Raw genomic sequence first — 14,636 nt, forward strand, 5'->3', positions numbered from 1 at the left:
ACTGTTATTAAAGGAAGAGTTCAACATTCTGGGACATACACGTGTTCACTTTCTTGCCAAGAGTTGGATGAGAGGATTGATACAAAGTATGAAGCTGGATCAATAAGCATATTTTACCATAAAGATTAGAAGCAGCTAGCAGTTAGTGCCTAAATCTACACCTGTTAAGCTCGCTTTAATCAACTTTATGTCTCATTTGTTTAGTTCTATGGTGGTATCGGTCTCATCCAACTCTTAGAAAGTAACAAAATAATATTTCACACTTTTCCTTCAATACTCCTGACTTCCAACCCGTTTTCCTTTTATGTCCTAGTCGTATATATATATATATATACAGTATATTTAAAACATGTAATTATATTCAGTCCTTAGCATAGAGCCAGGAGGTCCTGGTGCATTTAGGCCCGAGCTGCGTCCTCTCTAAAAAAGGGAGAGTCAGCTGCTTGACTCCTGCAACACCTCCAGCTCCCAGATCTCAGCCCCTCCACCAACTGGCCCTCTCTGTGCTCCGCCTCTTCTCTCTGCATGCCCTTTAACCTTCCTGCCCAGGTATATATAGTCTGTGTGACTATCACAGTTCTCCTGGCAGCCATCATGAAGGGTTCAGTCTTGATCTGCTGTTTCCTCTCCCTGCTGCATTTGCAGGCCACAGCAGGTAAGACTTGTAGTGTGGATTCCTCCTAGTTGATGTCGGGCGGTGCATCGTGTCCGTGTGCAAATGCTGCTGATGAATGAAATAGTGATGCGGTTTAGAAGGCCGGTTAAATGAGTGTTTGACGAACGCTTGATCGCTCCGTTAGCGTGATCATAGCGTGACCCTTCAGAGATTCAGAGGCTGTGATTCAGACTGCAGTAGCTGGCCATCGTGGAGTCAGTTTGGTCAGGAGTTGGTCTTCTCGAGACGGGAACAGTCATGAGGACGCCGGCTGAGGATAGACGGTGACACAGACAGAAATGTAAGCCCTCTGAAACCAAGCGGGACTATTTTAAATCTGTCTCAGTTTATAAATAAACTGGTAGATTTGAGTGGCACTCTGTCATCTTTTTAAATCATCGAAACGCACAAACACCTGCTGTATGAATAAATGTCTTATCGTACATTCTGGTGACTCATCAAAGGAGTAGTTGAGGATAATTCAAACTGGAGTTCAGGCTCTCCTGTGGATTGACAGCGTGTCAGCTGTCCTGATGCGTGGCACCAGCTGATGGGAAGTCTAAACAAGGAGAACTTGAATGAACATTCATATACGTGATGTCTCGGCTTCATTCTTGAACTTTATTTTCCACAAAAGCTTTGTTCTGTGAATTGTGAATCCAGACTTTAAATTCCCTTTAGGGGGCAACATTTCCTGGGACGATAATCCATGGCGTCATAAACTTGAGACCACCTCACGATACAGACGATTAGACGTCACCAATGAAGTTTATTGTCCCAGTGACCACATCTCCTCCCCGATGACCTATTCTAACAATGCGGACTAGTCACTGGGTCCGGACTGGAGCAGTTGGCGTTACCCTTGTCGTCACCCTTGCCCGTCCTTGGGGGTGGTGGTCAGCTCCACAGACCGTGCCCAGGACTCCATGTTCCACGCTGCTGTCAAGTGTCTAAGATTGGAAGGCCTCCTGAAACCCAACACTGTTCATTACGCTTTCTCCCTTTCTCCCTTTCTCCCTTTGCTCCACTCCCCTTCCCTTCTGACTCCTCACCCCTCCCGGCCCCACGCTTCCCTTTAGATACACAGCACAGCTGCTGTCACTCTGCACTGTCACAATCACAATTTATTCCCAGCAGTTGGCCTTGTAGGGACATGCATTCTCCGGGCAGGAGGGGCCCGGCTTTGGCTGCAACTCGTGCCTTCAGAGACCCTTTTCTGCAGCCCCCGCGCATCTTTTGGTGGCCTTTCGGCGTTCATCTTTTTAAGCTGCGTTGCACTCGGGAGGGTTTGTGTCCGATACCTGCAGGTTATTGACAATTGTGAGAATCACGAACTCTTTACCGTCACTATTTGTGTTATCGATCTGTTAGATCGACGTCAGGAACTCCATCGAGTAGATTTTGTGTCCAGTTTGTTAGAAATACAGCCGACACGTCGACATGGTGATCCTGATGTTGTTGACGTCTGACACTCATTTTTGAAGACTGAAGCCAGTTGAATACGACAATATAATTGTCAACATTGGGATGTAAAGCAAGGACACCGTGACTTTGTAGGCGGGATCGAGGGAATCCTTTTGTAATAACAATGCACTCTTATGGTTGGACATCATTAGGCTCTGAACACACCTGCAGGTGTAGTAAGGCTAACACATATCTAGTGAGCTCATCTGACTCAAGGCTCAATCATTTATTTACAGTAATTCACCTCGAGGCGTTAAATAGCTTAAACAAGGAGCTGAGGAAACCTGTGTTTCTGGTGAATGAGCCAACAGGTCACATGGTCAACCTGGGCCCACGATGCCGCTCACTTGTCATGTAGGAGTAAACATAGGTTGCTATAGTAATGAGTGGGTTATTTTAAGGTTGCCAGAAACCCTACACTAATCAGTCCTTGTGTAAATGGCGCTGACTGACCAACACGGTTTGAATCCATGTTCAGAGTTTGGTGTCATATGTGGCGTTTGAGTGTGAAAGGGTTTTTAACAAAGCTGCCGGTGCAATGTAAAATGTCATTAGGGCAAATAACATGACAACATATTCATAAAACGCATCACTCACAACACGGGAGATGACTTTTTTTGGACCTAGAAATATATATCCCAGCCTCTTTGGGGACCTTGATTAGTTCTTCACACCCCTGTGTTTATACTTGAGTGGTAACACTATCCATCCTCGATGCAGTGAAAACATCTTTCACCTCCTCCCTTTGCAGAAGGGAGACATGGGAATTTAAAGACGCACTGTCTCCTCCTCCTCTGGTGGCGCGTGGCATGTCTGGGACATCCCTACGCTGGTAGTAGTAGGGAGGCACCGGTCACACTCAACTGCCTGCTTAAGACAAGCCCCCCGGTCCCAAGGGCACCTGACGTCCTCTCCTGGCTTGAGTCAGATCAACACCTCCGGGTGCAGTGCCCGGTGTCACTCAACTGTGTGTCTACTTGTCACAGACCCCCTTAGAGGATTCATAAATTCATTAAAAAAAATCACAATATCTGGATGTGGCTCTCACAACATGGTCTGTAAGGGCCAGTGGAAACCCTCAAGTCAGTGATGTGTTGTGTTGGTTTTGTTTTTTGACTTTTAAAACAAAGTACACTAACATTTGCATCTAGGAAAAAAAAATCACATTTTCTCTTAAAGAAATACTCTCTTCTGAAATACATGGATTTACAGGACGTAGTCTGAATTATGCATAACTTTTCTTGTCTCCGTAGTGGGTTTTATTCGTATCGGTACTGGACATGAGCTCCTGCACCAGTTAACAGTAGCACTGAGTCCATCGGACGTTTCTGAGTCTCCAAATTAACTAAAATAGGAGGCACCAATTCTGCCCCCTCCTCTGTGTCCATCTTCTGAACCATTGTGGGTCTATTTTTGACCATGGGGGGGGGGGGGGGGGTTCTAGCTCCACAAGCTGTGCCACCTGTTGCAATCCGCGGCCTCTTCACACCCGACACACGCTCTGCTGACTGCTCTGCCACCTCTGACCCTCGCGTGAGGAAAGATAGTCCTATGGGTAATTTGGTATTCACTGGGCGTATCAAACGTATTAGCCATTTCCTTAACGTTTGTGTTTTTCACATCGATGCTATCTGTATCCTTTGTCTTCGGTTAAGGTTGCCTGGATCCCCCCTGAGCTCAGCATAGATCCTCTGACTGGGGATTCCAGGCCTGTCATCGTGTAATTAAATGCACCTCCACTGTGCTCCAAGCGGAACACGATCCCCAGATATACATAATACATACAGAGTAAATGCACATGGCTGCAGATACATACTCGCACGCACACTTCATGTCCACATAAGAACGTGACGCACATCCCCGGCTGTGTGTTTTAACTACACAACACCGTTTGCTTGGGTTCTTATGATTGTGAGAAGATATATTTTGGTTTAATTCATCTCCATTTTCAGCTGAATTTGCTGTGTATTTCCACATTGGATAGTGATGGTCACAAACCATACACAAGAACAACTCATATTTCAGGGAAGTACGACGCACATCATACGTCTATCAGTCTTAAAAGTAAATTTGAGTCTTAAAATTGAGCAAATATAGACATCCTTCTGATGATCGAATAGCCGCCACACAAGGATCTATAGTTGAGGTGTGACTTACTCAGCCGCTGAGGCTGTGGTAGGCTTACATCCCCAGCATTCCCACTGGATGTGCTGATGCCACCAGAATGTTTCTCCAAACTGAGGGAGGGTTGTGTGGCAACGGGCTCGCCGCGGACACATGGTCCCGGGCGCAGATGTCCGGGGTTCGACTCTCTTGGCGCCTGCAGTGTTAATTCTGAGCGCTGATGCAAGGCCCTGCCTCTCCGCGGGCAACACTACCTCTCTGATCTTTGCAGACCTCCGTCCCGGTGCTCCCATCGGGGGGATTGACTGGACTGGGAGGTGTCGACGCAGTTAAGGCCCAGTGAAGAGGCTCGTGTTAGAAGACGCGACTCTTCTGAGTGATGAGTCAAAGTCTGCAGGAACAGCCCTGGAAGAGACATTTCAGCCTCCTTGGGCATCCTCAGTGTCCTTTGAAAGCCGGCTAGTTAGTTATAGTTCTGTATATATATATATATATATATATATATATATATATATATATATATATATATATATATATATATATATAAATATTTAATTGAGTTGAGTGGCATTGCCGTTATGAGCTCAGATGCATAGAAGGATGAAACCATTGTTCTGGTCCTAATATACAGGTACATCCTCTTTTCTTGTCACTACGTCTCACTGTTCCCCTTGACAACGGTCACTGCATCTTTTTTTAGGGAGTGCAGTATTACTCGTACCCTCTTTTATTCTGGCTAACCTTTGGGTGTTTCTGGTTATTGCACCATGCTGGGATCAACATTAAACAGGCTTATTTTTAGCAGGTTGACTGCGTTGTTCCTTAACCAGCAGCGTGTGTCATTGCTGGAGAGAGAGAGAGCAACTGGTGGGCTCTCAGTTAAAGGTTGAGACCTGTTACCGTAGGAGGTCTTTCCTAATCTGTATATCATTGTTTACCTGTGCACACACTGTTTTACCTCCAGGTGAGGGGGCCGGACGCCATGACAGTGCTGCCCTCTCATTGTTTACAATATATAAGCTTGGCTTGCCAAAAATTCATAAAGCTAGTCTTTTGCACCAATTTAGCATCATGGCTGAAGACCTAGAAATGCGCAGAAGGTCGACGATGAGGTTATTTTTATGATATATTATATATATTTTTAATATCTCAAATATTAGAATTAATAAAGGATCAATCAAAAGTGGAGAAAACCACCTTTGATATATTTTGGTTCTGACTCCAGAAAACTGCCATTTCTCTCATCAAAACATGGTTAATATACACATTTACAATTAGGTGGTATTTGAAATGATGCTGAGAATTGTGACTGTACCTGACTGCAGCGTGCACACAATTATTGCGGTATCATCTGAGGTGTCTGTAAAATAATATGTCACATTTTGGATTTTTGAGCAGTTTGTTTTGGTCTTTTATATCAAGGAGGTTGGATCACATGTTCTGTCTTGTTTGAAAGGTTCTCTATTCAGAGCATTAATATAGGAAACAAGTGAATGTGTCTACCTGGGCAGAGAATCAAGCTGTGAGCCGAGCTTCTCTCCACAGGTAAACACTGTTCATTGCCAGTCATTGCGTCATTGTCAGTGATTGATTTGTTTAACTATGTTAATGTGTTTCCTGTGATGTGTTTATAATAACAAGATCAATATTCAGATTATGGGTTTTTACACGGTGTGAAATCGAATGACCGGCAATTAATCACATTAAACCACAACTGCTATTGGATTCTAAATTCCAGTCACAATCTGTAAATACCTTCTTTTTTTTTTAAATTCCCAAACAATTATACTATTCAAAGACCAATAAGACTTCCCCACTCCTCCTATATATAGCTCTGAAGCCTGTGTGGGAGGCGTCACAGTAAGGCCGGTTCTGAGGCCTGGACACACAAGGACAGGCAGGTCCGTGATAGGTGGGTAAATATAGAAGAGAAAAGACACGGGATCGCACATCATTGTCTCACAGTGGAGCCTCGATTACTTCTGGGAACACTCAGTCCAGCTCTGAGTTCTCCTCCCAGTCCATAATGACACTGGGGAAGTCCCTCTCTCCCTCTCCCTCTCTCTCTCTCTCTCTCTCTCTCTCTCGGCCCCTATTATCTTTGCTGTTGCCATGGTGCCCACGATGATGCCAAACAAATGTCTATGTTTATTTACAGCATTCGCTGTAACTGATTGTGACAGCTGAGATCTGTTCCAAAGTGGACACGACAAGTGTGCTCCCTCTGATTCTTTCACACACACACACACACACACACACACACACACACACACACACACACACACTTCGGAAAATATATTTGGATAAATATTAGATCATTTTATGCCCATTCACATTCAAACTGATGAATTTGTAGGCTGTAGAGCGCACGCCGGGTGAATCTAGGTCATGTTCCCAATGGAGGGTTGAATCTCTCTGGCGTCTGTATCACACAGCAGGAAAAGGCCACTGTAAAGGATGTCTGCCATGTAACCACCAACAAGTATCAGTCCAATTAGCTATAATAGTGCATAGCAGCTAGCTATGCATTATTATTCATGGGTAGCTCTGTGCATGACAGGTGGGTAAAGATGGAGCAGACGGGAGTAAAGAGGCATTCGGTGTGCTCGTGGCTGCAGATGAAATCGGAGCTCAGGAATATCTGCTGTGTCTGAACTTGCTATTGGCATCCAATGCAAAGCCGTCCCCCGGTGCTTATTGCCATTCATCTGTGTGTCACACTTAAATTCGCTGCACCGTGGATCTCTGTTTCATAGTTCTATTGAACACGTGTGACAGGCTGTCATCAGCGAGAGCCTCATAATGAAGCTTGATTGGTTTGCAGAGCCACGTGGGGGTCCACTTCCATTATTCATGTCATCGGATCATTAAAGAAGAAGAAGAAAGTAACATTTTGTTTGTGTTTGTTGTTGTTGTTTTTTTACAGAGGAAGAAGAAGAAGATGATTTCATCTCCGTCCTCAGGGACAGGTCTCACATCGACGAGACGCTGCGGCTTGCAACTGAGGAAAAAGCAGGAGACTATGCGGGTGAGGATCAAAAACAGTGTTTTTATGAAGCTTTGTGCTATCTGACACATTTAAGCTAGTTTAATGAAGCGTGTCAAGCAGTTGAAGACGGTGTTATCCTCTGAATCTCACTCCCTTTTTTTTTTTTTCAGGCTTCTAAAAAGTAAATAATTGTAACAATCTAAAAAAATCACTGGTTTTCATAATGGACCAGCTTGCAACTGATCAATACGTGAAACATGTGACCAATGGTCTGACGTAGGCATCGCACCATTTTAGGAGTCAACAGGCAGAAAGGCTGGGAGGAGCCACTGCACTGTCATTCAAAAGTAAGACAGGCTCCACAACAGTGTTCCCAAAGAGACTGTTTTAAAAAGAAAAAGTGACTTTTATTTCTCTCCTTCTTCTCCATCGTGGTCTATAAAATTGTCGGCCTCTTTTTAAATCTCTTTTTCATCCTTTCTGCCCTCTCGTCGTTTTCCTCCAGGGGCTCTACAGCGGCTGCGTAAGATCTACCACACATCCATCAGGCCGATGGAGCAGGCCTACAAGTACAATGAGCTGAGGCAGCACGAGATCTCAGGTATCACAGAAGCTTCTGATGTGTGGGCTTCTCAGTTTGGGTTGCTTTGGTGACTGATTTGTTGACTTGATTGTGTACAAACACATCATCCTCACACCATCAACCCATATAACAGAAAGATCTGTGTTCATTTTAATTGTATGAGTAACTTTAGAGATTATTTGGACCGGAAATAGTAACAATGTACCTGATGTAGTCGTTCTCCATCAAAAAAGAAATGTAATCATGCTACTTTAAAATATTTCTTCCCCTTTTCTTCTATTTATTGACCTACTTTATGTAATGCTTTTTTAAAACGAGTGTGTCCTGTTTCTTCACTGTAATCTCTGCACTCAGCTGCACACACGGGGAAATGAGGCTCGCCCTCTTGCGGCTTGGAGGCGTGGCCTGCATGCAAACTTGACAAATATAGACTGTGATAAACTAATACGGTAAAACTCACCACCGATGTAGACGGACATGTCTGACCCGTGAGGTCAAACATGGGACTAGACTCCCACCCATTCATGCACTTTGTTACACTACCCCTCCCTGTTGCTATGGAGACCTCACACCTCACTCTCCTCCACCTCCTGTTCCCTTCGCCTCTCTTTACTCCCCATCCCCTTCCGCTCCCCTCATCTAACAGCCTACCCCGGACGAACCCTGGGGGACTCATCCACAGGTGGGTGTGGGCGGGGCTTACCTGTGCATGGCACTGCCTGACGTGCTCAGCCCCTTTTACTTTCCCCCTTCATTTGTCCTCATACATGCGTGAGCCACTTTGACTAATAAATACTGCGCTGCTCGCTGTGGGTGAAACATTTCAAGCACGTTTCCCTTTGGGTGACACCCAGGTGTAACATCCTGGGGCTTAGTCACATCCACAGGTGGAAGCTTCGACCCAAACAGAGCAGGGCGGCAGTGGATCAAAATGGATCCACTCGTTCGGAAATTTTAACCAAAGCTCCATCATTTTAATTCCATGTTAAAGAATTAAAAGGGAAGAAATGTTTTTTTGACATTTTAAGATTGACAGAGTATTTACAGAGAGACCAGGTATTAAGCTGCGTAATGGGAGAAATGGAAGGGGTTGCATGTGAAGCTCTGGCTTTAGCGAAGGACACATAGGTGTGAGACACTGGGACACTGGAGAGGACGGTCAGAGTCGGGCTTGTCGTGAAGCGACTGACTTTCTTTGGTCAAACTTTGTACTTCTTCTTTTTGTTAATTTGGTATTTGTTTCCTCATCATTCAGTAGGTTCAAACAGAACTTGACGGCCCCCTACCACCCCAACACATGTCCACTCACAGCACACATGCAGCTTGCTCTGAAAGCCCTGCACTGAGTCGATGGCACTGCTTTGACACGTTTCACAGAGTTATGGATGCGGCCCTTTGTTCTTATGCTCTTAAATAAGCACAAAAGCTTTTATCGGTGCTACTCATTGAGCTATACTATCATATCTCTACTGTATATATTGTGTATTGGTTAAACTATCCTCACGAGGCAAATAATGACGGAGAACGTTGCAAAACATTGGCTTCTTTTGGCGACATGAACAGATCGAGTTCTCGCACCTTTTTCTTCTCGGCCACAAATAAAGTCCCAGCATGACTGGTTATCTCGTAATTTTTCCCGTACAACATTTGGGATGAACTTGAGATTTGACCCTCTCTTTGCCTGACAGATGGAGAGATTACCTCCAAGCCCATGGTGCTGTTCCTGGGACCCTGGAGTGTTGGAAAGTCCTCTATGATCAATTACCTCCTGGGCATGAACGACAGCCCCTATCAGCTCTACACAGGCATGTCGCACACATTTCCTTCTCTTCTTTCCTTTCCCTTTTTTGACCTATAATCCAATGAGGATGAAGTAACCCTAAAATGCTATTGTATGTATTACAGTGTATTAAATGACAAATGTGAATTCAATGTGTCAAAGTCTGTCTTCGAATCTGTTTCTCTTACCCTTGTTAAGTCCTCTTGTTTTCCACCAATGTGTCTTCAGGGGCGGAGCCGACTACGTCTGAGTTCACTGTCATCATGCACGGGGAGAAGATCCGCTCTGTTGAGGGCATCGTCATGGCAGCAGACAGCTCTCGGTCCTTCTCCCCCTTGGAGAAGTTTGGCCAAAACTTCTTGGAAAAGCTGGTCGGTATTGAGATGCCCCACAAGCTGCTGGAACGCGTGACTTTTGTGGACACGCCAGGAATCATCGAGAACCGGAAGCAGCAGGAGAGAGGTGAAGCAGAGTGCTGCCTGCAGTGTGCAGGTTTTCACACGATCACAATTCAAAGACGAAGAAGCAGCCGGCTGCAACTCAGTAACTAGTGATTTGTGTATTCTCTTCTTCCGTCCAGGCTATCCCTTCAACGATGTCTGCCAGTGGTTCATTGACCGCGCTGACCTGATCTTTGTGGTGTTTGACCCCACCAAGCTGGACGTTGGCCTCGAGCTGGAGATGCTCTTCCGGCAGTTAAAGGGTCGCGAATCCCAGATTCGCATCATCCTAAACAAGGCTGACAACCTGGTCACCCAGGACTTGATGAGAGTCTACGGGGCGCTCTTCTGGAGCTTAGCTCCCCTCATCAATGTGACCGAACCCCCGCGCGTCTACGTCAGCTCCTTCTGGCCATATGACTACGCAGCCGATACCAGCCGTGAGCTCTTCAAGCGAGAGGAGATCTCGCTCCTGGAAGATCTGAACCAGGTGATCGAAAACCGCATGGAAAACAAAATCGCCTTCATCCGCCAGCATGGCATCCGCGTACGCATCCACGGCCTCCTGGTAGACCGCTACGTTCAGACCTTTAAAGAGAAGATGAGCTTCTTCAGTGACCCTGAACTGGTCTTCAAAGAGATTGTGGACGATCCAGACAAGTTCTACATTTTCAAATCCATCCTGGCCAAGACCAATGTCAGCAAGTTTGACCTGCCCAATCGCGACGCTTACCGTGACTTCTTTGGCGTCAACCCAATCACCAACTTCAAGCCCTTGCAGGCCGAGTGCTCCTACATGGGAGGCTGTCTGCTGGATAAGATTGAGAGGGCAATCACCACTGATCTGCCTGCCCTTCTCAGCAGCATTAACTCTGGGAAGCAGCCTGGCCTGTCCTCCTGCGAGACAACTGGCTGTGGCGAAAAGCCAAAGAACCGCTACCGAAAGAACTGAGGAAAACAAAATAACTCGATTGGGGAAAGTAAGAAGAGAAGGGGTCTGGTGGAAGCCAGCCCTGCTTTTGTCAGAGCGCCTGTATTGTTGAGGAGACAGAGGAGAATAGTGTTTGTTTTTTTCCTCAGGAGAATATGGGGAGGTACATTTAGGGACTATGGGAATGAGGCAGATAGAGGGAGGGAAGGGTCATTGTTTGATAAGGCAGCTTAAGGAATGAGAACATGCCACTGATCACTGAGGTTCAAATACATGCTCTCCTCTCTCCCTTGCACAATCACTTTGGACCGTCTGGGATTTTGGGGGTTTGGGGGGGGAAGTAATGATGTGGAGAGACACATGAAAACATGAACAAAAAAAGAAGTAAGATCAAATAAAAATTCAATATCCTGAGACAAATACCAGCTCCCTTGTATGTGAATAAAGTAGAAACAGGACTGGCAAATTTGTGTTGTAAAATCTTGAGAATTGCATTGCGGAAAAAGTCAATTCCATAAGCTTCAGAAGCTTATTATTTTTGAAGTATTTGTGGGTGCTACACAAAGCCTTTGTGTTTGTCATCCAACCCTTTACTCTTGACATTAACTTTAACATTGCATGTTAGATCTTATGCATGTCCTGCTAATATAAAGTTTAAGTAATATTTCCTTGTGTAACTGAAACATAAACCAACCCTGCCATGCAACAAATAAGGCCTTTTTTTTTCCTTTTTGTTTTATATATACGCTCGTCAGTCCTGGTTGTTGACAACCTATGAAATGAGCACTGTGATGGAAGCAGAGGTCAGGGTTCAAGGGTCAGAGTCTTCAGAGCGGGGTGGGTGTGTTCAATCTGCTTCACCTCTTAACTGTTCTTACTGTTTCTGTCTTCGTCTATAAATTTTGCCAGTCTTTGGCAGAGATTCAATACTGTGTTATGATTATTTTTTTCTTGAACAATAAGCTTCCCAGCTTTTTTAATTTTTTTTTTTAGCTGAATGACCATAACAAAATAACACGTGAAAAACGTGTTGAATTTAGCCATTTCTTCTTCAGAATAAGAAATATATTTATTGATTTGAATGTGAAAGCTTTCGGCCGCAGACTGTTTATGTGTACTGAACACCAACTGCTATACAATTGTACAACCGCCGCAAGATTGTTATTTCCCAGCTTGTGAAAAGTGGGCTGAAGGTAAAGTGGAGGCCTCGTGAGTTGACCCCTGACCTCTGTGGAAAGAAGGAAGAACCGAATGGTCCAAAGTCATATGTAAGCCTACCTCAATGAACTTCCCAGAAGTATGGCACGGTTAAGTTGCTTAAAATAGTTTGACATTTTGGATAGGTTTCCCTTTTCCAACACCGGGCTATTTCTTGGGCTAGGCGACCAGCAGAAACCCTTGATAGTTACTGCACCTGTCCAAGAAGAATTCTGCCACATGGCCCCTCCTAAAACTGCAATTTGTGTAAGGATTGAGCAAGTGTTAATTTGAGTAGCGGGTAGGTCGATTATTTTAATTTTATTATCTATATTTTTAAATCAGGCTCAGGCTAGCTGTTTCCTGTCTTAGCTAAGCTAAGCTAGGATAACCGGCTGGAGGCTAAAGATGCGTGTAGACAGCATGCAGACATGGAATCTACCAAAATGTCAAACAATGCTCCATGGATGGATAAGTAGTAGGCCGAGGTTTCCCAAAAGTTAACGAGTGGACAAATGCACTTCCAGTTCCCTCTGTGTCCTCCCCCACTAACCCCATTGTGAAGAGTGTTTACCAAACTATATCTGAAACATAGCTTATTAAAAAGAAACGAAAACTAACAAACACGCACATTGCTTAGCTTTCTCTGTTTATTTGAGTGTTCCACTGGATGTTTGTTTGTTGACACTGCAGATCCAGAAGTTGCCCACTAGAGTGCGCTGTGTAAAAGTGTAAAAAGTTACACAGACCACTAACTCACCGTGACAGACATTTACAGTGACAGCGTGGGCTAATTACGTCGTGTGGTTGTGCTTTCAGTATATTTCAGCATTAATTATCTTAATTTACCTTTGAATTAGATCCGGAATGGATGTGTGGCCCATTTTAAGTAGTTGTGGATTCACTTTTTTGTTTTGCTATACAGTTTAAATTAATCTTGGCCCAACTTTGGAAGCTTGATCATAAAGAATAAAGATTTCTGATTGACTAGATAGTGAAACTTTGTGGTTATTGTGATAAAACTATCAATCTTTACTCTTGAAACTTGTACACCAAGCTGTTTTTCTTTATCTCTGTTTCTCTCCTTCTTTATTACAACTCAGCATACATTCATTTCCTTGTTTTTTTTCTCTGAAAGTTCAATCTCCCACTTTTGAATTTCAAATGTTTTGGGTTTTTTATCCTGCAGCTGCAATGCATCGCCAGTTTTGTGTGACTGAAAGTGGGGAGGGGCGTGCGTGCGTGTGTGTGGTGTGTGTGTGTGTGTGTGTGTGTGTGTGTGTGTGTGTGAGTGTGTGGTACATGGAGTATGTATGACTTGGTGTGAGACCCCTAGACACACTGACTTAAACCTGCATGTGTTTCTCTGTGTGTATTTCCACTCTTCCTCAAACATTATTTTGCATAGATCCTGAGGATGGAAAATGGAAAATAAAGTGCATAACCAAAAGCCAATTGCCATTATTGCACACACACACACACACACACACACACACACACACACACACACACACCAGGGCTTTTTGTGTGTGTAAGATATATTATACACAATGACCTCAACAAAATGCTGCCTTATGAACGTATTTTAAAAACATAACATGCAATAAACGCATAGCATACACATGCAAAGGGCACTTTTATATCAAATGCTTTGTAAAAATCCCCAACACAACATTTCATTTCCATACTGACTGACCCCAAAATGTAGCTTTGTAAATTGTTACCGTTTAACTGCAAAGCCACACATGACTACAGAGGGCTGTTGTTTCATATTTCTATAAAGCATAAAGCATTTGGTTCTACTGGACTGTCCTGCACACATATACTGTAGGATTATATTGCCTCATCCCTTCAAAGGCAATGTTGTTTTTTTATCATCCCGATGGTGCTGAAATATTGCAGTGTGCAGTAACATTAATATTCCTGTTACATTTGAGTGCCTGTACACGTTTAGTGTCTCCCGTGGCTTCATTAAAATGCAATAACATTATGTTATTCCATATTGCTCAAATGAGAGCTCTTGGACGTCTGTGCCCACACAACATGAAGCAGACTTTATTGTAATTGAACAGAGCAGTGGAGGGGTGCGCTCGATGCTGTCAACACAAGACGTCTCCGCCCTTCTGTAAAGCACGCGCTCGTTACCTTTCAGCATCTCTACCGAGCGCGTGCACGTATACCTCGAGCGTACCCCTCCCCGACCCATCAATAGTCAACCCTTTCTCTCTCCAGGTCTCCAAACGCACAGCTGCATCAAGTCAACAGTAACTACCAAAACGGAAGCACGTTATTATTTATTTCAAAACAAATCACTTTTTTTGGTTGATTGCGCACCGATTTTAGGGCATTTTCCTCAGTCTGGCCACGCACGGCTGACACGTGACTGCTGCACCGAGAGGACGGGTGACAGTCCGGGGACGTCGGCTACGGTGTGGACTGCCATCAAATGCACGTGGGATTTTATTTTGAAAGA

The 14,636-nt window shown here is 44.5% G+C and overlaps 1 protein-coding gene across 1 annotated transcript; it reads left to right on the top strand.

Annotated features, from left to right (window-relative positions):
* The first annotated feature begins 594 nt into the window (after positions 1–594).
* srl (sarcalumenin) lies at positions 595–10,987 on the top strand. The gene is made up of 6 exons (XM_034539962.1): positions 595–655; positions 7,176–7,271; positions 7,738–7,833; positions 9,504–9,620; positions 9,824–10,057; positions 10,176–10,987. The coding sequence occupies exons 1-6, from the start codon at positions 595–597 to the stop codon at positions 10,985–10,987; spliced, it is 1,416 nt and encodes a 471-aa protein (XP_034395853.1).
* The last annotated feature ends 3,649 nt before the right edge of the window (positions 10,988–14,636 follow it).

This window comes from Cyclopterus lumpus, chromosome 8, assembly GCF_009769545.1.
Source record: "Cyclopterus lumpus isolate fCycLum1 chromosome 8, fCycLum1.pri, whole genome shotgun sequence".
Taxonomy (NCBI): domain Eukaryota; kingdom Metazoa; phylum Chordata; class Actinopteri; order Perciformes; family Cyclopteridae; genus Cyclopterus; species Cyclopterus lumpus.